Source organism: Mustela nivalis (genome assembly GCF_964662115.1).
Source record: "Mustela nivalis genome assembly, chromosome: 14".
Classification (NCBI taxonomy): Eukaryota; Metazoa; Chordata; class Mammalia; order Carnivora; family Mustelidae; genus Mustela; species Mustela nivalis.
Genome location: NC_139033.1, coordinates 8,695,365 through 8,718,282, shown reverse-complemented (window position 1 = coordinate 8,718,282; position 22,918 = coordinate 8,695,365). Strand labels below are relative to the sequence as shown.

Genomic DNA, 22,918 nt, shown 5'->3' with positions numbered 1-22,918 from the left:
GAGGAGAGCCAGGGAAGGGGGGGGCGGCACAGGGCGAGGACAGAGAAGGAGTTGGGGGGGGCGGCCAGGGAGGGATGTGGGAGCCAAGGAAGGCAAGGCCACAGGGAGACAGAAGCCGCACAGCCCACCCCGCCCAGGCCGCCCTCCTGCTGTATTACTTAACATTCGGAGATCATCTAGCACCATATAAATGCCTCCATTAAATCGCGATTGAGCTGCTCCAACTGACCAGTTCCCTAAGTAGCCTCCAGCCCTCAGGGAATATGGTTTTCAAAACCATATAAAGCATCAGATACCAGCAACATAGCAGATAAGTTATCATTCATTAGGGGGCTTCCAGGGGCCCCCTACAAGGGCTTGGCAGTGGAGGGTGGGAAGCTGGTGGCCGAGAGCCTGCTGGGGCTGCGGTTCCCTCTTTTGCTCGCTAGCTTGGCCTCCAAGCCCCTCGGCTCCCCAGCGGCTCAAACCCACAAAGAGGGTTGGGTTGGTGGGGTCTAGCTGGCCAAGCAGAGGAAGCATTCCTCCTCCGGAGGCCTCCAGATTCCCAGAGCGCATTTGTAGAGATGGAGAAGGGCATCGCCATTTCCTAGAGGCTTCCTGTGGAGAGGGTGGGGTGGGGGTGGGAGCCAGGGGCCCCCACGAGTCCTGGGAAGGCAGCTCTTTGCTCATGGGGTGGGAGGCCCAGGGAGAGAGGAGGAGGAGGAGGGTTCACTAGCCAGAAGGCCGGTTCAGGTGAAGTGTCCTCTCTGGGACTCATCACTCTGTGAGCTGCCCACCCAGCACAGCTCTTCCTCCCTGTAACCACGCCTCCTCCCTAACTGGCCTCCCAGTCTGCCCAGAAAGGTATATTAAAAGAACATTTTCATGGTAGCAAATTCAAAAAATTTCTTTTCCTTTCCCCTGCATCTTTTCTTTTCTTTTTTTCTTTCTTTCTTTTTTTTTTGTTTTTTGTTCTTTGTTTTTTTTGTTGTTGTTGTTGCAAAGGCTTATGTTTGCTTTGCTTTAACAAACAGCTGATAGGGTTTGCTTTAAGGGAGCTAAAAAAAAAAAAAGTACCCCCAGGGCAGGCCGAGCCTTAACTGTGAACACGCACAATCGTGCATATGTGTGCGTGTGTGTGTGTGTGTGTGTGTGTGTAGGCCTCTTGGGCCGGCTTGCAGTAATAAATGGGACCTGCTTCAGGTGCAGAAAGATGGGAGGGGTATCGGGAAGGAATGCATGGACAGATTTACACCTGTCCCTACAGCTGCCATCAACAACACTTACAGCCTCCAGAAGTGACCCTTGGTGCCGACTTGTCTGGAAGCCATCAGGGTTAGTTTTGAAGCAGGAATCTTCAAGTGGACCAGAGGGCGAGCCTTGCCCGCCCCCCACCCCCTTGCTGTCCTCAAGTGCTGCCCAGTGGAGTAGTCTGGCTGCCTCTCCCGTCCCTTTCTGCCCACCAGCCCCTCCCTCCCATTTCCTCTGTCAGACAAATACATCATTGACTTTCAGCTGCCTTTGGTCCTGCCGCCTAATGAGGGCTGGGCAGCGTGCGGGATTTGCAGCCCTAGTGCATCTTGGCCGTCCTCCGTCCTCCTCCCTCCTCCCTGGGAGTCAGTCGGGGTCTGGCCCCAGGAATCTGTGTGGGATTTCTGACTCCACCCTCCAGCCAGTTTCTGCCCCCTGCCACCAGCCCCACCCCACCGCACTGGCCCCTGACAGTTGAGTGACTGATACTGTCCAGATGCCTCTGGAATCTTGCTCCCAGTCTTTCCAGCACTCTGCCTGGTCTGCCCAAGTGGGGAGCAGTGGGCAGCAGACGTCCTGCCCTGAAACTCGTTGCCACCTCTCAGAGGCTGATGAAAGCCCCACTCAGCTGGGCCCTTCAGGACGGGGGACCTTGGAGCCAGGACACTCAGAAGGCATGTTTGACACCCGTGCTGGGAACTTCGAGTCCCTGGCTTCTCTAGCCCTGGCCCCGCAGAGATCTAAGAGGATGAGAAGGGGCAGATGGCAGCCCACCAGCTGCCAGAGAATGCCACAGGGAAAGGCCTTGCGCTTTGCTGGGGGAATTAACAGGCACTGGGCAAGCCTCTGGCCTCAGTTCCCTTGCTGGTAAGACTGGGGGTGGGAGGGGTCATTGTGACATAGCACACTCATATTTTACAGACCTGGTACCATCTTCATAACGATTTCCTTAATTTGTATTTTTATAATTGACTCATTTTTTCTTTTTCTTTTTAAAAAGATTTTATTTATTTATTTGAGAGAGAGAGCGCACACAGAGGGAGAGAAAAGGGGAGAAGCAGGCTCCCCACTGAGCAAGCAGCTCTGTGCCAGCACCCTGGGATCATGACCTGAGCCCAAGGGAGAAGCTTCACCGACTGAGCCACGCAGGCGCCCCCGGGGGGCTCACTTTTTCAAAATAGCCAATTTGTTGAAAATGAAATCTTTAGGTAGTGTAAATAAAGTCCTCCTGCCTCACTTTCCAGAAGTAGAAGGGAACCGGACCATGATAAGCAGTGAGAAGAAAGCAATGTTCCCGGGGCTCAGCTGCTAGAGGCTCTCTGTCTCCTCCATGATAAAGCAGGGCTCCCGCCGGAAGGGCGTTCAAGCCCGGTGGTTAGCACTCATCTAAGACTGAGCTTAAAGGAGGGTCTGGGAAGAGACGGAGAGGGTACTTGTTTTCTTCCCCATGATTCAGAGCCAAACAAAACCACATTCTGCTCCTACACGTGGACCCCCATGGACATTTTGGGGAACACCTCTCAGTGGGCTTTCCTAGAGCTTTTTTTTTTTTTTTTTTAAGATTTTATTCATTTATTTGACAGAGAGAGAGAGAGAGAGAGAGAGAGAGAGAGAGATCATAAGCAGGCAGAGCAGCAGGCAGAGGAAACAGGCTCCCTGGGCTGGATCCCAGGACCCTGAGATCATGACCTGAGCCGAAGGCAGAGGCTTAACCCACTGAGCCACCCAGGTGCCCCTCCTAGAGCTTTTTAAAAACACAGAAGCATTAATGGTTATTTCGTGTTTCTGGGCTTTGCTACCGTCTTCCTCGCCATCACAGTCAAGCCTTTGCTTCATTTATCCCATCGCCAAGAAGGCTTTCACCACCTTGTGGGGCCATGGACCCCTGGGGCTATCTGGTGAAGCCTGTAGATGCCTCCTCAGCCTGAGATTTTTAGAAGGTGTAGAATTACAATTTTCAAATAGAAGCAGTATTAAGCACCAAAGTATAGTAACACATAGGCTCCTTATTGGAGCATTCAGGAACGCCATCGGACAGGGGCTCTGGCATGGTACTGTTGAAGTCGGGATGAGGAAGCTGGCATTTCTCATCACACCTCTAATGTCACATGAAAAGAAGTACTTGTGGCTTCACTGGTGACCAAGTCGCAGTCACTGCAAAGCCTTCTGGGTGCCGTCACCTGCGTTTATCATGGAAGAAAACCCTCATTTCATTTTGAGTTGAGGAGCCATGAAAATGGAGTGAAATCCCAAGTTCACAGACGCCTGAATTTTCAACCCATGGGCTCCCGCGCTCCTGTAAGAGTCTGTTGGAGGACACCAGGGCAAGAAACCCCGAGATGTAGAAGGAATGAATTGGGCTCTCAGTCTTTTGTGGGGACAGAGGAAGGTTCCCATGAGAAACAAGCTTTGAAAGCTGGCAGGACTTGCTGGTGCTCTGAGCAGGGAGGAGAGGAAAGCCATGATCAACATTTTCAGGGCTATTTCTCAATGGGCCCAGGAGGGAGGGAGGTCTGGCCTGGGGCAGCTTTGGCTTAGAGAGCTGTGCCTGGGTAAGGAGGCTTCCCAGAAAGTGGCCATCAATACCCCCGTCCCAACACATCCTCACTCCTCCTCTGGGGGGATGTTGTGAGCAACTCTGGCCCTTCTAGAACCTTTGCCTGGCCCCCTGGATAAAGGATCCTGGGCTGCTTCCTTTTCTCTGATCATCCCAGACACATTTGCGGCTCTGTTGCCCCAAAGAATCTGTGGACAAAACCCACCTCAGCATTGGGTAATCCCTTTGTAAAGATTAAGTCGGGGTTGCTGAGCCACTTAATCTGCCTTGAAACAAAGCTCTTAGTCAAGCATCTTTGCAAATGGCCTCAGGATAGTGGCGCTCACTGTCCTTGGTGAAATACAGCTTCTAGACCTCTGGGCTACTGGGACAGGTACTGGAAGGATGATTTAAGGGAGAGCCAGAATTAAGAAAGCTGGAAGCTGTTAGAACTCCCTCAGGTGGATTGGGTGTTGCTTAAAAGTGAACAAAGTAAAAATAAAAGTGAACAGAGTAACCTCAGAGGATTCTAAGGTCCCAACAAAACAAGTACAGAAGCATTTACTGACCAGCTACTTTGTGGAAGACCTATGCCCTGTTCTTTGCTTGCATTCCAAGGTACCAGATCTCATACTCATGCATTCATGAACTCATTCATTCACTCATTTTTCAACAGATGTTTACCAGGGGCCCACGGCGTGTCTCAGGCTAAGAAGATACCAATGAGATACCAAACACAAAAATGATTGTCTGCAAAGACCTTTGAGTAGGGGGCAGAATGATCACCAACAGGTAAAATAAATGTTTGATGGTGATGAGTCGTTGGGAAAACAATCAGGGAGTAATGAATGGGGGCTGGGGGGGGTGTTAATTTTAGGGAGAGGTCAGAGAAGGCCTCACTGAGAAGATGACATTTCAGCCATGACCTAGGGGAGAGAGGAACAAGCCTTGTTCCCAAGGAACAAGCCTTGGGAATGACTGGGGAAATGTTAAGAGAGGAGGCAGGTACAAGAGACCCATCCTTACTGGAAACACCTGCCCCAACTGGACTCTGAGGTGGCCATTCTCTCTCCGCTGTCTTGATCATTCCAGGGGTGCCCAGAGAGAGATACTGTTTCCTTCCCTAGTTTATGGTTGGAAAAGGTGAGGCTCGGAGAGATTAAATGACTTGCTCAAGGTCATTCTAATAGCAGATAGCAGAACAATAATTGGAACCCAGGACCCAGTTGCCCTTTCTTCCATACCAGGCTATGGCACATTCCTGGGAAGACAGAAAAAAATAAAAAGGGGATGGAAGTATGGCAGAAAAAACACTACGAGTAAAATTTGCTTTTGTGAATCATTAGCCCAGCCTTATAGCTAGGTAAAAGGAGACCTAAGAGGACAAGTACGTTTTCAAGGTCACAAAGACTTAATAGCTAGATGTCCTAGCTCATCAGCGGCTCTTCTTCTTGTCTTGGCACTGTATGGCAAGTCACATTGGTTGCCTGAGCCTTAGTTTCCTTATCTATAAAATGGTCATATAGTGGTCAAACCAATCATATTAATCTTCCACAATTGCTGAACAAGAAAGATAAGATTAGAGGCACCTAGGTGGCTCAGTGGGTTAAAGCCTCTGCCTTCGGCTTGGGTCATGGTCTCAGGGTCCTGGGATTGAGCCCCATATCAGGCTCTCTGCTCAGCGGGGAGCGTGCTTCCCCCCTCTCTCTGCCTGCCTCTCTGTCTACTTGTGATCTCTCTCTCTGTCAAATAAATAAGTAAAATCTTTAAAAAAAGAAAAAAAGGAAAACCCCACTAACCAAAATACTGTTATAACACACACTCCAAAAGACAATGATTGCACAGTGTTATGAAATACTCAGTTGGTCTCAGTGTTCTCTGATTGTTTCTACTCTTCTTATGATTTCATTACAGCTGGCTTGTTCTAGTCACAATGAGGACAAGGTGTCTCCACTGTGTTTGAGGATGAATCTCTTATACCCTCCTTCCACTTATTATTTTCCCTTCAAAAAGTTTTAAATTGAAATCATGGATCTGTATGGCTCTTACCATTTGCATCTCTGTGGTGTCCATTGGTTGTGTTTCTCTATCCCCTGGATTTCCTACAGTCTCAGTTTAGACAGAGAAGTGTGAGGGCTCAGACTTGATTCTTTGGGCAAACCCTCTTTAGAGATGGCGGTGTATACGTCCATCAGGAGGGGTATAATGTTACTTCTCGTTCTTCTTGTTTTATGAGTAGCTTCTGATGACCATTTTCTGGATGGATCCAACGTGTCGTTAGGGGTTTGCAAGACGGTGAGATTTTCTTCTTTCATTTCTTCTCTGTTTATTGATGGACTACTCCCAAATCTCTTTGGAAGATACCAAATCATTAAAAACCAAGATTGAAGGGGTGCTTGGGTGGCTCAGTCGGTTAAGCATCGGACTCTTGACCTCAGCTCAGGTCTTGATTTCAAGATCGTGAGTTTGGGTCCTATGTTAGGCTCTGTGCTATTGGAAAGAAACCCAACAAACAGAAACACTTAGATTTTAGTAGAACGTCTGATATCTATATATTCTCACATTTCTAATTCATGTAGCTCTTCTGCTGAGTTGACTATGGACTATATATTGTTGAACTGCTCTGAAATGGAAATCAAAGAGGATAGCTTAAAAAGAAAAATAGATGCGTCTGGACATTCTTCCCAGGCTCGGTGGTTGTGGTTTATTTGCACAATCCTGGGGTGTGTACAGCTTTCCTTTTTTTTTTTCCCCCCTTAAATAAGTCAGTATGTCTCTTGCAAACCAAATGAGAAAGGAGCCTGTGGAAACTGTCACCGCACATCCTTTCGCTCTCCCCACTGTTCCCCGATGCCGGTTGGGAGAATGAAAGGAAGATTCTGCCAAACCTGGGTCCATTTGGGGAGGGGGGTCCTTGGCAATTGGGCTTTACAAACTAGAAAGTGCATTAGAGGAAGGTGTGCGTGTTTAATTTTTAATTTTAAAACCTTCACTCCCTCTGAGCAAACGGGAGGCAGGCAGGTCAATAGCCCAGGAGAGAGACTTTAAACAAACCACATTGCCGGCAGGTCCGCTTTGTAAAGGAGGGGATTTACTCTTCATCCCTCTGCCTGAGGAGTGTTAGGAGTGTTAACAGCAGAATTAAGGCTGGGGAATCTGGCAGGCTCCCTTGCTTCAGGGGAGGTGGGTTTGTGCCTCTTTTGGAGGCATTAATCACTTGTTTATAGAGGGGGAAAGGGAAAAAAAAAAAAAACACAACAGGAGGAGGACAGTGTGGGCTTCTCCATCTGAGGTCCCCTTCTCAGGTACCTCCCCATTCCTTCCCCCACCCATACCCACCACCTGGGACCAGGTCGACTTGCCTTTCTTTGTCCTGGGTTCCAGAGCAACGTGGGGTGGGGGGGTGCAATGCTTGGGGAGGTGGGGAGTGTGGAGGGTACGGGGGGGGGGGTGCCCAGGGTGATCCTCACAGAGCTAGGCAAGGGCTCTGGGTGATGACGGCGGGGCTGCCCCCACCCCCTGTCTGGGCTCCCCTGAGTATTTAAAATATATATTACAGTGTAATGTGCCCCTTCCCTTTACTTCCTCCCCACCTCACATGCACACCCTTTTCCCTCTGTTTAATCCCTGTATTTCCCAAGATCACACTCTGTACCCATGCTATGGAGAAAAAGACAAACAAACACCCCAAACTGTTATTTTCACATAAATATTTATCTGGAGATCCTGGTTTCCAATGGAGAGCTGAACTTGGAAACCTGGGCTGGAGGTGAACCTCCTTTCCACTATAAACAATTTGGAATTGCATGGCATACGTGCATTTGCCATCGATAAAGAAGCAAATAAGCAGGCATTTTTTTTTCTGATTAAAAAAGTCAACAACAACAAAAAAATCAACAAAAGCAAAAGCAAAAGCAAAAAATAAATAAATTGAAAAAGTCAATAGATTCATAGTGTAAATGTGAAATGTACAGAAAACCTTAGTCACAATTCTAATAATAATCACTTCCCTTCTTCCTCCCCCACCAGGCATATAGTTTAAAAAAAAAAAAAAGCAACTTTTCCTCTTCAGTAGGTTATAATGTGTACAAGGTCTCAAATCTAAGAGGTACTAAACCATAAATGAAAAGTAATTCTCTGGGGCGCCTGGGTGGCTCAGTGGGTTAAGCCGCTGCCTTCGGCTTAGGTCATGATCTCAGGGTCCTGGGATCGAGTCTCGCATCGGGCTCTCTGCTTGGCAGGGAGCCTGCTTCCTCCTCTCTCTCTCTCTCTCTGCCTGCCTCTCCATCTACTTGTGATTTCTCTCTGTCAAATAAATAAATAAAATCTTGGGAAAAAAAAAGAAAAGTAATTCTCCCTCATTTCTTTCCCACTTCCATTCCTTGTAAGCAATCACTGATCTCAAAGTGTTTCTTTATAGTTATGTTAACATATACATTAATATAAATGTATCCTTCTGGTTATATTAATATATAGTATATAACATACATACTATCTGTTTATATTATATACAGTGTATATAAAATATTTATAGATACCTGTGTGTGTGTGTGTGTATGTGTGTGTATGTATATTTCTACACATACATATACAGTTTCACTGATACATTACTTTCTTTTATTTTCTGGAATATATTATTCATGCCAGAATGTATTACGTTTTATATGAAGGATGACTTTTTATTGTGAATTGATATACAGGGAATATATTTTTAATAATTCATATTGAATTTGACATTTAAGGAATCATCCCTCTAGAAAAAAGAGAGACCAGGTCAGACAAAGTGGGTACTCTGCCGAGAGATGGTAGCACATGGCATCTAGGGGTAAATCATGAATATCCACTACATAAACAGTAAGTCTGTCGGGCCAGGTGTTACCCAGACACAAAAGCCATTCTTCCTTGGCCTTTATCAATAATAAATGCGCTACCCCATCAACGGGACCTCAAGACTTTTGCCTACACTGCAGGCAGATCTTGCTAAATGGACAGAAAATGCCAGGCTGAGCAAGCGTGCTGAAAACATTTACGTCTTGAAACCCTCAGCAACTTGGCCATGTGTTTTAAGGCATTGGCCTTCGAAGGTTCCAGCGGAATCTTTTGTGCTCTTTTCTGGCAAGGAGCACCCCTTTATGGTGCCCGTGCTGCTGGATGGGTCTTAAAATGAGCCTGCCACGGTCCCTCCGTGGTCAGTTCAGCCCACTACTCTGCTGTCTCAAATCCATTTGCAATGGCTCTAAAAAGGCTGTCAGGCGAGGCTGGTGGTAAATCTTTCCCTCCTGTCCTGAAAGGCTGACAGGAGAGAAGCTGCTTGAATTTTCACCCCAGCTTTGCAAACTTGCAGCCCTGCTGTGTTGACCTTGTTTCTTGTGTTGCACTAAAGCAACTAAGCCTGCTTCTTTATCTCCGCCACCCCCACCTTGATGGCCTGGTGCAGAACTGAGACGTAGAGCTGATCTGTGGTTTCACGGCTGGGGAAGAAAGAAGGTCAGTCTCTAGTCCTTGCTCCTCTGGCTGATGGCTTTTCTCATCACATGGCCCCTCTCTTTCTGTGTCTTTGTGAAAACTAGTGAAATTTTGCTGGCAAACAGGTTTTTCTGGCTGACTACCCTTAAGACAGATGTTTCTCTTGACTGGGGGAAGCCAGGGACTTTCAGGAATGTTTGCAGGGGAAGGAGGTCCAAAGGTGTTTGCAGGAGTTCTGGGATGCGTTTCTGAACATACCTCCTGGGTAGTCACTGTCCCCACTGGTCAAACAATTTTAGAAAACAGAGCATCATCAGCTGGATTTACCGATGTAAGTTTCAGAGTTTCAGGACAGACAAGCTGGTGGAAAAGCCAGCTTGCTTGGGTTTTGAGTGCAGACGATGGGTTTTAGACTCATTGATTCCCGACATCACGAACAAAGCCAGTCGGACAACTTCTTGATCCCTTAGTACCCTATCCAGGGGCTAAAGCTTCTTGCTCCATCTCCTGGGGCCCCATGGATAAAATCCTCGGTGAACTTGAAAGTACAGAATGGTTGGAAGTTGGATTGTTATGCTGGACGTCATGGCGATAAGGGAAGCAGCTGGGAGTGAAGTCCACTGACATCTGTCCAGGACGCAGAAATCTTCCTGTGCTCCATGTTGGAAAAGTGTGAAATTCTGGGAGTTCCACAGATGGAGCAATAGAAGGGTTGGTTCAGTCGATATGCAGATAAGCTGCTCTTCAGATGTGTGGAAAGATAAATCCTGGGGAGCCACATGCTCCAAGGGAGGACTGGGTGTACAAATGTGCGAGCATAAACACTCACACGCGCGCACACACATACACTGAAAATCCGTGCAGAACTGGAGCTGTAGGGCATGTGGGATTTTCAATATTATTTTTGTGATTTCTTACTTAGTATTTCAGGGTGCTCCCCTACAAGCACCCAGAGGAGGATTTTAGAACCCAGGTTGAATCATCATTCGCCACCTCGCTATGCACCTTCCGTAGCTTCCATCGCTCTTCAGGGAAAGACCACATTTTAATTGGAGTTTCGAAGTTCTGTGGGGTCCAGTTCTGCTCTCTGATTCGATCTGCCTCAAGCTCGTAGACGTTTTTTTCTCCTCTCGCCTTGTGGCAGATGGAATGGCGGAGCCCACACCTTCACTCTGGTGTGTCTGCTTGGCCTTGGGCCTTGGGAGTCCCTCTCACTTGAGACCGAGGTCACTTCCCTGACCTGTGGCTTTGGGCTAGGTCAGATGACCTGCTTTGGCTGAACAAAAGTGGGCAGAAATGAAAAAGCGGCCAGTTCCAACCCCAGGGCTCCTCCCATTTTCTCCTGGTTCTCTTGTGCCTCTGCTGCTACCCACTGAGGAGGTTTCTCTGAAGAGCCATTGCCCCTGAAGCCTCGGTCCCACTTGGAAGGAGGGCACAGGGAGCAGGCTGGATTCCGATTCGCCTCTGGGAGCTAAGCCCCGACGGACCCACAGCTTGCAGCACAAAAGCCTAGCTGAGCCCAGCCAAGTTCAACCAACCTGGGAACATGTAAGAAACAAATGCTTCTTCTTATAGCCCCTGAGGCAAGATACTTGCTTGTTCCGCAGTGGTAGTTGACTGATACAAGACACCCTGGTTTGGGCGGGGGAGGAGTATTCATTCTTGCCACGCTTCCTCTAACAGGGCCCAGGATGCTGTCTCCTCGTCACTCGTGTGACTCCTGTTCATGCTTCAGAGCTCAGCTCAAAGCTTACTTCCCTTGAGAAGCCTTTCCTGGCCCTTCAGAGTAGGCGTGAACCCCCATTCCACACTCGCTACAGCACCTTGTCTTCTCCTTCATGGCCCTTATCAGAGTTGTACCTTTAAGTGATGGGCCAATTGTTAATCTGTCTTCCTCCCTAGACTCTTGTGAGGTCAGGAGCCTTCTGGGTGGTTCAAATTTGTATCCCCAGTGCCTAGAACACTACCTCTCCAGGAACGTAGCAGACACTCTAGGTAGTTTGTGGAATGGATCAACAAATGAAGGGGTCGACAGCAATTTCTCAGGGTCAAAGGTATTTTGAGTCTAAGATGAATAGCTCTTAGGGTGTGAAAGACCAGTATGGAATAAAAACATGAAACAGGTGGGGAAACACGGGTACACAGCAGCAGGTCCTCAAAGGTGACCGGATTCAGGTTGAGAGCAAAGTAAGTCTGGGCTGGCTGCCATCATCACTGATCTATTCATGTACACGCCAGCCCTTAGAGTCTCCACACGATGCCAGGAGAGACTTCTAGAGTGGGTAATCCTTGAGCTGAATCTTTTTCTTAAAGTTTCATTTATTTATTAGAGAGAGAGAGAAGGGAGGGAGGGGGCAGAGGGAGAGGGAGAGAAAATCCCAAGCAGACTCTGCCCTGAGTCTGAAGCCCCCCGACGGGCTTGACCCCACAGCCCCCAGGATCCCAAGATCGCTGCCCAACTCACTGCGCCACCCAGGTGCTCCTCTGGGGCTGAGTCTTAAGGGCATGGAAAGGGGTATAGCCTGTTAGAGCTGTGTAGCTTTGAAGGGGAATCAATGGCTAGCTGCAGGGCACGGAGGGAGGCGTCATGGAGGAGGGGACATTCGAGCTGGGCCATAGAGAGGAGTCAAATCCCCCAAGTGGTATGTCGTGGGGAGGGGGGATATTCAGGACAGAGCAGAGGGCACAAAGAGACACCCAGAGACGTGGACAGGAGCATGAAAGTATGTAGGGGATGGCAAATTGGTTGATGGTGCAAGCCAGGGAGGGTCAAGGCCTAAGCGCCTGGCTAGCTGGCAAATAACGAGGGTTAATATTTATCTAGCACTTACCCTGTGTTGTGTTAAACACTTGACACATATTATGAGTCTAATCCTGGCCTCCCCCCCCCCACCACGAAGGAAGTTGGTGCTGTCGTCTCCCTAGTTTACAGATCAGGAAAGCAAAGCACAGAGAAGTTGAATAGCTTAACCCCAAGTCACAAGGAGATGAAGAAGTGCCAGGGGCAGGATTTGAACTCAGCCCGCCTGGCTGCAGACTCTTGTGTCTGAGACGTCAGTCAGTTCTGCTCGCAGCCTGTGGACGGCCAGGCTCAGCCATTGGGATGTTGTCCTTCAGGGAAGGCAGATAGGGAAAGACCTTGGGGACAGTGCGGCCACCGGCTGTTGGAGCCAGGTTAGGGACAGTAGCTCAGGGTGGGGGCATTGACTCAAACAGAAACAAAAGAAAGGGGTTCCTGGCAGAGCGGGGTTGATGAGTCAACCAAGTTAGAGGTCAATGTAACAAGCAACCACAGCGCTATCGAGAAGTTCTCCGAAGCAGGAGAGGGAACCTGCAGCTGCCAGAGAAAATGAGAGACGCAGAGAGATGCTCAGGGAGAGATAAGGAACATCTAAGTAAATATTTCGATGCGGGGGTGGCGGAGGTGGTTGGGGAGCCCGGTGACTTTTTATGCCCAGACCTCAATGCAGAAGCTAATGGGAAGATATGTAACCCGGGGTTATGGAACATGGGCGAGGAGAAGTCAGATGGAAAAGATAGACGGATCAGGAGGGAAAGCTAATGGAACCACACGGGAGACATTAAAAGGCAATAAATCTGGCAGCCTGGATGGTATTCGCCCAGGAATTCTGTGGAGGATGGTTAACTCTTGGAAACCACTCACCTGGGGCTGGGGCTGAACGTGGCCAGGGTAGGGGGTGGGGGTCCCCTGCGGCCTGGAAACCAGGGCTTTGGATCCATCCTGAGAAGAACAAGATCCCAGAGATGTGTGTCCAGGCTGGGCGCAGCCTGGAAAGTGTCTGGAGACGAGAAGGGAGCCCCGGATTGTGGGAGGCTGGGCCGGCCAAGGGTCTCCAACACCTCAGTCGCTGGGGAACATTTTCTGGGAGAGTTAAGGAGCCCGTGGGGAAGAGAGAACCACAGGACATAATTTATTTACCTACTCCCTGACAAAATCCTTCCCAGAAGGCTGTGGATGGTAATTCTCTGTAATTATATCTCATTCGAGGTTCTGCAGGCTCTTAGACACATTAACTCATTAGTGCTCGCAGCATCCCCGGGGGAGGGGAGAGAATCGTGAGGAAGGGAAACCGAGGCAGCTCTGGTGGGAGGCACAGGGTCAGAACTGTGACTTCCTGGATATGGACGTCTAAAGGGAGGAGAGACAGAGATCAAGCATGGGGCCCAAGTTTAGTCTCTTCTTCCTGGGCTCTCCTGTGTGATCCGAGGAAAGTCACTCAGTCTCTCTGGACCATGGTTTCCTGATCTACAGATTAAGAGAGCTGGGTACAGTGGACTCGCTGGTTCCTGACTCAAGAGCGTGTTTGGAAGGTTCACGTCCCACCGACTTATGGAGAGATACCAAGTTTGTTGTAAGACGATGAGTGGATTTGGGTTAGCCTGTGAGTTGAACGTCGTCACGCTGTCCACGTGAGACACTAAGATGAAGACCTCCAGACCTTCGGAGGAAGGTAAGTCTCAGAACAAGCTTACAGGTTTGTTCTTTTTTTAACAGTATCTTTCTTTTCTTTTCTTTTCTTTGTAATTTTGTTTTTAGAAAGAGCAAGAGAGAGAGAGCACGAGTGTGTGTTGGGGAGAGGATCTTAAGCAGATGCCCCGCCCAGCGTGGAGCCCAACGTGGGGCTCGATCTCACGACGCTGAGATCGTGACCTGAGCCGATACCAAGAGTCGGACGCTCCACCGACTGTGCCACCCGTGCACCCCTAAACTTATTGTTCACTGAAGCTATCACTTTTGAGGTGGTTCGTTTCAGAGCAATCGGTAATCGATACGGTGAATAACTGAGGTTTTCTTATTTCCAGAAACCCTGATCTTTCTTGCTTTTGATCCAAATGTTGACGGCTTCTTCTCTTGATCCAGTTGGCTGGAGACATTTGAAAGCTAGGTCCTTTCACCTGTAAGAGTTCCAACTTGCCTAAAGGAACGAAATAAGAGCCATGGACGTTCTCTGTGAGTCATGAAGCAATCCTAATGTATTGGCGTGATGGTTATTATTTTCTTGCCTTCTTACTTATTAAGGACAGAATTTAGGTAAAGGAAGAGGGAAGTGTGGGGAGAGGAAGGGACCAAGAATTTACTGAGCATCCATTATGGCTCCAGGTACTACGGGATGGCGTTCCATCCATTGTCCTGCCCACTCAACAGTCCTGGGCAGTAGGGAGCCCATTGTGCATATGAGCAGACTGAGTCTCAGGGGAGGTAAGCAGTGGGGCTAAGGCCTCCTAGACCTAGACCTCTGTGACAGAGTCAGGATTTGAATCAAGATCTGTCTGGATACAATGGCCAGCCTTTATCCATTGCTCTGAGCTTGTATGAAGAGAGATGGTGTCTGAGGCCGAGTGAGATCTTTGATCTTTCTTCTTCTTCTTTGACTTCACTTTGGCCTGAAACTGGTTTTAGAGAGACAGTTAAAATCTAGGATCTTTTTTTTTCTAGTTCCACCACAGGCTTTATTTATTTATTTATTGTTTTTGTTTTGTTTGTGTGTGTCTTTTAAAAAAGTGTTATTTATTTATTTATTTATTTGACAGACAGAGATCACAAGTAGGTAGAGAGGCAGGCAGAGAGAGAGAGGGAAGTAGGCTCCCTGCTGAGCAGAGAGCCCCAGGACCCTGAGATCATGACCTGAGCTGAAGGCAGAGGCTTAACCCACTGAGCCACCCAGGCACCCCGTCCACCATGGGCTTTGGCAGGAAACAGCTTCATCTCACCCTATTCAAGCAGGAAACGTTTACTTTCCTATAAGAGCTACTTACAGAGGGGGTGAGTGGGGTTAGGGAAGCCAGCAAGAGAGGCTGGAGATCTCTGGGGCCAGCAACAGTGGGAGCCAATACCGCCCCTTGGGTTGCAGGGGCGAGGTGTGGGGTAAACTTAGCCCATGAGGGCTGGAACCACAGAGACGAGTGAGTCCAGCATGAGGGAGTGAACCACAGAGAGAATCCAGCATGAGGGTCATGTTCAGAGAGGGGTGAGAATACATATTCTGAGATGATCTCTCAATTCACGCTCCCTCCTATCTGCAGCCAATGCCTTCCATGAGCTACGCCCATTCAGGAGCTAGCGAGCAAGGGGTCTGGTCAGGTTCAAGAGGTGAACCTCCTGAACAAAGAAAGTGAAGCCCAGGTGTGTGTGTGTGTGTGTGTGTGGTTTTGGGAAGGGGGGTTGGGAGGTGCAGAATAAATAGCACAGACTAGGCCCCATCCCCTGCCCTTTATAAGCCTCCCATTAGGAACAAATTCCGTGACCTTGAGACTGTTTTCTGCAGAGAAAGGGGACTCTTGGGTGCGTTTCAGTAGGTGCGCTGGGAATTTCCTGGAACTGCGGCGTGCTCACTGAATCTTGCGCGAAACACTCTCTCCACCTGTCAGCGCCCAGATAGGGCTCAAGTGTGTGGCTGTCGCACTTGGAGAGGAATTTGGAGCGTGTGTGTCTCCGGAGCATTCTCCAGCCGCTTTTTATCGGGAGTCTCATTTTAAAGGTAGTGTGCATTTGCTCAATCCATTGTTTTTATTATTTCCCAGCTGTGTGGCTTTCGGGATGTTGTGTCACCTCCCTGGGACTCTGTCTTCTCATCTGTAAAATGGATTCTAGTGGGAATCGAGTAAGAATGTCCACGTGCAGCACTTAGAACCGTTGGTGTCAGACACCTGACACAGGGATTGATCATTTTTTTCCATTCTCTTTTTTTTTTTTAAGATTTTATTTATTTATTTGACAGACAGAGATCACAAATAGGCAGAGAGGCAGGCAGAGAGAGAGAGGAGGAATCAGTCTCCCTGCCGAGCAGAGAGCCCGATGTGGGGCTCGATCCCAGGACCCTGGGATCATGACCTGAGCTGAAGGCAGAGGCTTTAACCCACTGAGCCACCCAGGCGCCCCGATTTTTTTTTCCATTCTCTTTCATATCCTTCCTACCCTCCTTCCTCCTTCTCTTCCTCCTCCCCCCGTTATGGAGGCCAGACAGTGTGTAGCAGAGAAGGCCAGGGTGGCGTGCAGGGAGAGGTGGTGGTCACTCGGATCATGCTTTGTGCAGCCATCTTTTTAGGACATTTTTACTTTAAAAAAAATTGTATTCATTTGCTCGGGCTGCTATAACAAAATGTGACAGATGGAGTGGCTTGAATAACAGAAATGGATTTTCTCACAGCTCTGGAGGCTGGAAGTCCAAGGTCAAGGTGCTGGCAGGGTCAGTTTCCTCTGAAGCCTTTCTCTTCGGCTTGCAGGTGGTCGTCTTCTTGTTTCTCTTCACAAGGTCGTCCTGCTGGGCACCTGTGTCCTGCATCTCTCTGTGTTCCTCATCTCTTCTAAGGACACCGTCAGATTGGTTTAGGGCCACCCTAAAGACCTCCTCTCCCGTAATCACCTCTTTAAAGACCCCACCTGCAGGAGTCCCTGGGTGGCTTAGTCGGTTAAGCATCTGACTTCAGCTCAGGTCATGACCCTGGGGTGCTGAGATCGAGTCCTGCATCAGGCTCCCAGCTCAGCTGGAAGCCTGCTTTCCCCTCTCCCTCTGCCTGACCACCGCACCCCAGGTTGTGCTCTCTCTCTCTCTCTGTCAAATAAATAAAATCTTTAAAAAAAATAATAAAGGCCTTAACTCCAGATACAGTCACATTCTGAGGTCCTGGGGATTAGGGCTTCAACATAGGAATTGGGGTGGGGGGGCACATTTCAGACCATAAACATACTTAGATTTTTTTTTAAAAGATTTTATTTATTTATTTGACAGAGAGAGAGATCACAAGTTGGTGGAGAGTCAGGCAGAGAGAGAGAGAGAGAGAGAGAAGCAGGCTCCCGCTGAGCAAAGAGCCTGATGCGGGGCTCGATCCCAGGACACTGAGATCATGACTTGAGCCGAAGGCAGCGGCTTAATCCACTGAGCCACCCAGGCGCCCCTAGAATTTTTTTTTAGTTCCAAAATTATATGAGGTTGAACCTTACAAGATTGCTGATAGTCAATTATGTTCAATCTACAGCAAGAACAGTTCCCTTGGAAGTCTGTCCTGTGCTGCCCGCAAGGGGCAGCTGTGGACATACCTCCTGGCTCTTGCTGTGTGAACACTATGGATGAATGTTCAAGAAAAATGGCATGTGGGCAGTAGCTCACATCTTGAACGGGGTCTCGCTTGCTGTCCCACAGGCCCGTTCTTCAGGCCACAGATCTCCCCGTTCTTCACTGACACATGCAGACCGTGCACACTGTGGATCCAGCCTGTGCTTCTTGCCCTATGGAAATTCCCTTTCTTCCTCCTTCCTTCCTTCTCCTCTCCCCTGGATAATCTGCGTTCTAGAGAGCATCTCATTATGGGAAAAACAGTCCAGCTCACCCCATAGCCTTGGCCATCAAGCATCTTACATGTACAAATAACTTGATCCTTAGGTCAGCCCTGTGGGGTGGTGTGGATTATCCCCATTTTACAGATGGGAAAAGTGAGGCACGGAGAAGTTATGTAACTTCTCTAGTGTCCTACATGCTAGTAAATGACAAAGCTGGGCTTTTTGAACCCAGGCAGATAGGTTCTAGATGCTACGCTCTTGACAGACCACGATACTCTCCTGCCTTTTGCAGGACTGATGAGTCCAGCCGGGGACATCAGAGAGAGAACCTGCTGAGCTCTGGTTCAGAAGGTCACAGGGGACAGCAGTCAGAGTTTCCTTTTCCAGGGTCCATCCAAGGGACAGGACTCCGTGGCTTCCAATAGGATATCCTTCGGTTCTTGCTGTCTCTTGGGCAACCTGCATATCTGTGGTCTCTCTCCCTGGGGACTGGAAATGACAGCTGGGACTTGCTTTGTGACATCACGTCATGGGAATTTGAGAGCCCGGAGGCTTTGAGGTTGGCGCAGTGATAGTAATTACGGGCTTCTGAGCATGACGGGGAGGATGAATGAGATAGTGCATGGAAAGAGGCTGGCACAGTGCCGGGCACTCAGAAGGCAGTCCGTGGGGCCGTCAGGCTGGGCCTCGTCCATTGTTCCATAGTCTGATAATTCCTAAGCCTGGAATTCAGATCGGATGGTCTGGGCATCCCTGAGAGAGCTTGCTTTTTCAGGAGGGGAAGGGAAAGAAGAACTGAGATTTGCAGGGTCCTTCCCTAAGCCAGGCACCCTGGGAAGCCCTTGACATACATCATCTCATAATCTTCGAAAACAGCTCTAAGGAAAGATACCCATTCTACAGGTGCAGAGACTGAGGTCTGGAGATGGGCTTGTTCAAAGTCACTCAGCTGGTAAGTGGTGCATCTGGGCTTCTGATGATTTCCTTCGCTTAACCTTTTCTCTGAAGCATCATTCATTTCTCCTTCTCTACAGCATCCCTTCTCGCAGCATGCAGGCATGTCTTTACAGTTCTAGAACTTTTTTTTTTTAATTGAAGGGTAATTTATATGCAGCAAAATTCAGGTTTTGGTGTAAGGTTCTAGGAGTTTGATAAATGCCTACAGTCAAATCACTGCCACTGGGATCAGGACCTAGAGATTTCTAGTTCTATCAGCCCCCCAAGTTCCCTTGTGCTCCTTTCAAGTCAGCCTTGGGGACACCCCTCCGTGTCCCTGTTTTCTTCCACCTCTTTCTGTTTCCTTTGGATGTTTCTTGCTCTCCTCAATCTCCCAACATTGGGAGATCTTGCAACATTTTCCAGTTCTCTTCTCAGTAGTGTGTCCCTACTAGATGCCCCACAGGTTCTATGACTTTTAGTGACGACTCTATGCTAAATTGTGAGTTCCCATCTCATCTCCTATTCTGGGCTTAGAACTTCATTCAGCAGCCCACTGGCCTCTCCAATGGAGCTGATATTTCAGATGTCCAAAGCAAAACTCTCAGCACTCTCCTTCGGAAACTTCTTTCTCAAGTATGGCAATTTCCTGAGAAGGACTCACTTCCCGTGGAGAACAGAGGCCCCAAACGCTGACTTCTTCTTTTCTGCTCTGTTCGCTGTAATCCAAACTCTCACCTGATTCCGTCGAGCTGGCCTTCGAACTCTGCCTTCAGTAAGTCGGTTTCTTTCCAACTTGACAATCATCCTCGCTGCCTGCTTGGAGACTGCAAGCCTCCTTGTGATTTCCTGCTCCTGTCATATCCCTTTTCAGAAGATCTTGAGACTATAAATGTGGGTGATGTTATTCTCCTACAAAAAAAAAAAAAAAAAAAAAAACCTTTGATAACTTCCCAGTGCACTTAAAATGAAATCCAAGGTCCTTCCTGGGGCTTGTGATGCTTTCCGTGGGTTGGCTTTTGGCTCTCTCTTAGGCCTTACCTCCTGTTTTTCTGTCCTGCATGTGTAAGTTTAAGCCACTTAATCTTGTATATTTCTCCCTTAACTCTGTATCAGTTAGCTACTGCTGTGTAACAAATTACCCTTAACTTCAGGTTCACAAGAACAGTAAGGTTTTATGATCTCACATGATTCCGTGGGTCAGGCATTAGCATAGCCTGGCTGGACAGATCTGGCTCAAGGTCTTGTGAAAGTGGACAGGGGCTGCTGTCATCAGAAGGCTTCGCTGGGGCTGTGGGATCCAATTGCAGGATGGATTCACACCGGGGATGAATTTACATAGGTGCCGGCTATCAGACAGAAGCCTCAGTTTCCCCTGCATATGTATCAGCTGGAAGCCTCAGTACCCACCCACCCCCAATATGGGTCTGTCCACGGGCTGCTTGAGTGACTTCATGAAAACACCCCTGAGTAAGATTCAAGATGAAGACAGTAGAAGCTGCAATGTCTTTTCTGTCCTAGTTTTGGGAGCCACCCTTCATGATTTTTGCAGTATCCTATTAGTAATGCAAGTTGGTCCTATCGGATGGGGGAGGGGGCTACCCGGGCTGTGACTACCAGGAGGCAGAATCATTGGGGCCACCCTCTGTTGGATGTCCAAATCCCTTTGTCTCTTACCCAGCCTTTAAACCTCAGCTTTTGAGCGCATCTCATTGAAAAGACTTTCTCCAACAGCCCACTTGATTCCTTCTGCGTCCCTTTACTGAGCACCTGCCAGTGGTGCCCTTCTCCCCCACTGCAGTGGGACGGGTTCCTTAGTCTCTTTCTAGCCTTTGCTCGTATCCTGGGGTCTTCGCTGTGCACCTCATCCAAAAGTGCAATCCTGTCCCTCCCATCTTTCCTGCCTTGCTTTTGTCTTCATCGTGGCCCCTCTTGCTTTGTAGGGAGCCATTTCATACCTTTCTTTACTATGCTTATTTATTCATTTATTTATTTATTTATTTTTTTAAGATTTTTTTTTTTATTTTTATTTATTTATTTGTCAGAGAGAGAGAGGTAGAGCGAGCGTGAGCACAAGCAGACAGAGAGAGGCAGGCAGAGTCAGAGTGAGAAGCAGGCTCCCTGCAGAGCAAGGAGCCCGATGTGGGACTCGATCCCAGGACGCTGGGATCATGACCTGAGCCGAAGGCAGCTGCTCAACCAACTGAGCCACCCAGGCGTCCCTTTACTATGCTTATTTAAAACAATTTTTTTTTACTATGCTTATTTTAAAAATTATCTTTCTCTTCAAATTAGAATGGAAATTCCGTGGGCATTTTTGTGCGGTCTGTTCATTGATGTGTCCCCAGAACCCAGTCTTGTGACCAGTACGTAGATGGTTTTTAAAATAGTCATGGACTATGTGAACCAATCGGCTTTTTCTCCCTCTGGCCTGGCTGCTCCTTCGGTCACACCTGACTGCTTTTCTGAGCACCACTTCCTGTCTCTGATCCATGGGGATGGATTACATCATCCCAGGCTACATTGCTGGCTTTCTCCAGGGTCAACAACACAGTAATGGATGTAGGGGCATCGTCTAACAAAGGGTTATGCCACTGGCTGTGAGACCGACCCGTGTTAATCCTTCCCCCAATTTCAGAGAGGGACATCCCCCCTGCCCCCCCTTTTTGTGATCCTCTGTGAGTCCTCTTGGCTGGTTTTCATCTCCTTTCCCAAAGTTTTCCCTCTTCCCACCCAGGGACGCCACGTGGTGCCCCATCATTTATACTGAAGGCCAAATAATTGAATTGTTATTGGTTTGGAAGGGGTGAGGAAGGGGGAGAGATGTTGGCTAAATTGTTCCACTTTGGATAATGTTCATGTGCTTTCCAGTCGTGATTTATTTCTGCTGTTGGCAGGCTTGCCGTCTGGACATGAAATCCTTGATGGGTATGCAAAGGGAGGTTGAGAGCACTGGGGTATCTGCAGTGTGGGCGGCTCCTTTTGGGCATGAGATCTAGGGGAAGTTTTGGGCGAGTTTCTCTGGGTGTTGTGACATGGAGGAGGTGGTCCAGGTGTCTAGAATCTCAGGGTCCCCAGCTCTCTATGGGCTGTACAGCATGTTCTAACCTCATAAATCCAGTGGGTCTACATGCCTGGTTATTGGCTATTTGTATGAACACGTTTACTTCCAGATCACCTGTTGCAGAGGGGGAAAGTAGGGCTCAAATTGGGGAAGGTCACTGTACTGGTTATTGGTTACTGGTTATCTATCATTATGTAACAAACCACTGTGGACTTGGTGGCCTAAGGACATTTCATTTATATTATGCTCACAAATTCTGTGAGTCAGGAATCTGGATGGGGTACAGCAGGGATAGCCTGTCCCTGCTTCATGGTGTCTGAAGGGCTAGGAGTGACTTGAGCAGTTCGGGGACAGTTCAGACACCTGAAGGCTGGCTCGTTCATGTGTCTGGACCTGGAGCTGGCTGACTCAAAGGCTGGGCTGAGCTGGGACAGTTGATTGCAACAACTCCCTGTGGCCTGTTCAGGCAGCTTGGGATTTCTTGCATCACGGCAACGGGATTTATTACAGGAATTGATGCCTGTGGTTATGGAGGCTGCGAAGTCCCGTGACCTGCCCTCTGCAAGCTGGGGAGACCCAGGGGAGCTGTTGGTGTGGTTCAGTCCAAGTCTGAAGGTCTTCGCACTGGGGACCAATGAAGATGGAAGTCCAAGGCCTGAGACTCAGAAGCAGTGAGGCCTGAGGGCAGGAGATCACGAATGTCCCAGCTCAAGCCAAGAGCAGATTGGCCCCTCCTCCTCCTCTTTGTGTTATGGGGGGTCCTCAGTGGATTGCATGGTGACCGCCCACATTGGTGAGGACTGTCTTATTAAACCAATCCACCATTCAAATGACAACCTCTTTTGGAAACAGCCTCACAGATACACGGAGGAATAATATTTTACCAACTATCTGGGCATCCTTTAGCCCAGTCGAAAAATTAGGCATCATTCTACCTTCACCCACATCATCATGCCGGTCTTTTAACTTTTTTTAAGGGCCTTAAATGAATGGGGACAAATCTCTGTTGGGGGGTGAGGTTGAGAAAAAACGGAAATGGGCTCTGAATTGATTTTGTTACCCAGAAAGGAGTGGCAGGTGCATGTTCTAATGTGGGTAAACAGGTCAGTGGGTGCCAGGCAGGGGCATCTCTCCCCAGTCCTGGTTGGCTGAGAGGGCCACACACAGACAACAGAGGTTTCCCGGAAATGGATGGTTAATTGTCTCCCGGTCAAGGGAGCCTGCAGAATTAGAGCTTCCAGGTCTGAACCAGGTCACATGGGAGCAGAGGCCCTGTCCCCACCCCCTGGCCGCTCTCCTTTCCTTACCAGTTCTCCAGAAATCCAGGTCAGTTTCAAAGCCTGGGGCTCCAGGCTACCTGAGGAGAGGGTGGTTGCCAGGGTCACTG

The 22,918-nt window shown here is 48.7% G+C and overlaps 1 protein-coding gene across 1 annotated transcript in view; it reads left to right on the top strand.

Annotated features, from left to right (window-relative positions):
* The window catches only part of LOC309847623 (uncharacterized protein), a gene marked incomplete at its 5' end in the record, with an annotated part of 35,983 nt that overhangs the window by 6,326 nt on the left and 6,739 nt on the right, over positions 1-22,918 (top strand). Inside the window, 6 exons of the mRNA XM_082698181.1 lie at positions 13,506-13,708; positions 13,797-14,204; positions 14,355-14,453; positions 15,278-15,732; positions 17,395-18,090; positions 18,435-18,487. Of these exons, the coding sequence (XP_082554307.1) occupies positions 13,506-13,617 (112 nt within the window). The 3' untranslated portion in view covers positions 13,618-13,708; positions 13,797-14,204; positions 14,355-14,453; ... (1 more) ...; positions 17,395-18,090; positions 18,435-18,487. The remainder of the gene's footprint in view (positions 1-13,505; positions 13,709-13,796; positions 14,205-14,354; positions 14,454-15,277; positions 15,733-17,394; positions 18,091-18,434; positions 18,488-22,918) is intronic.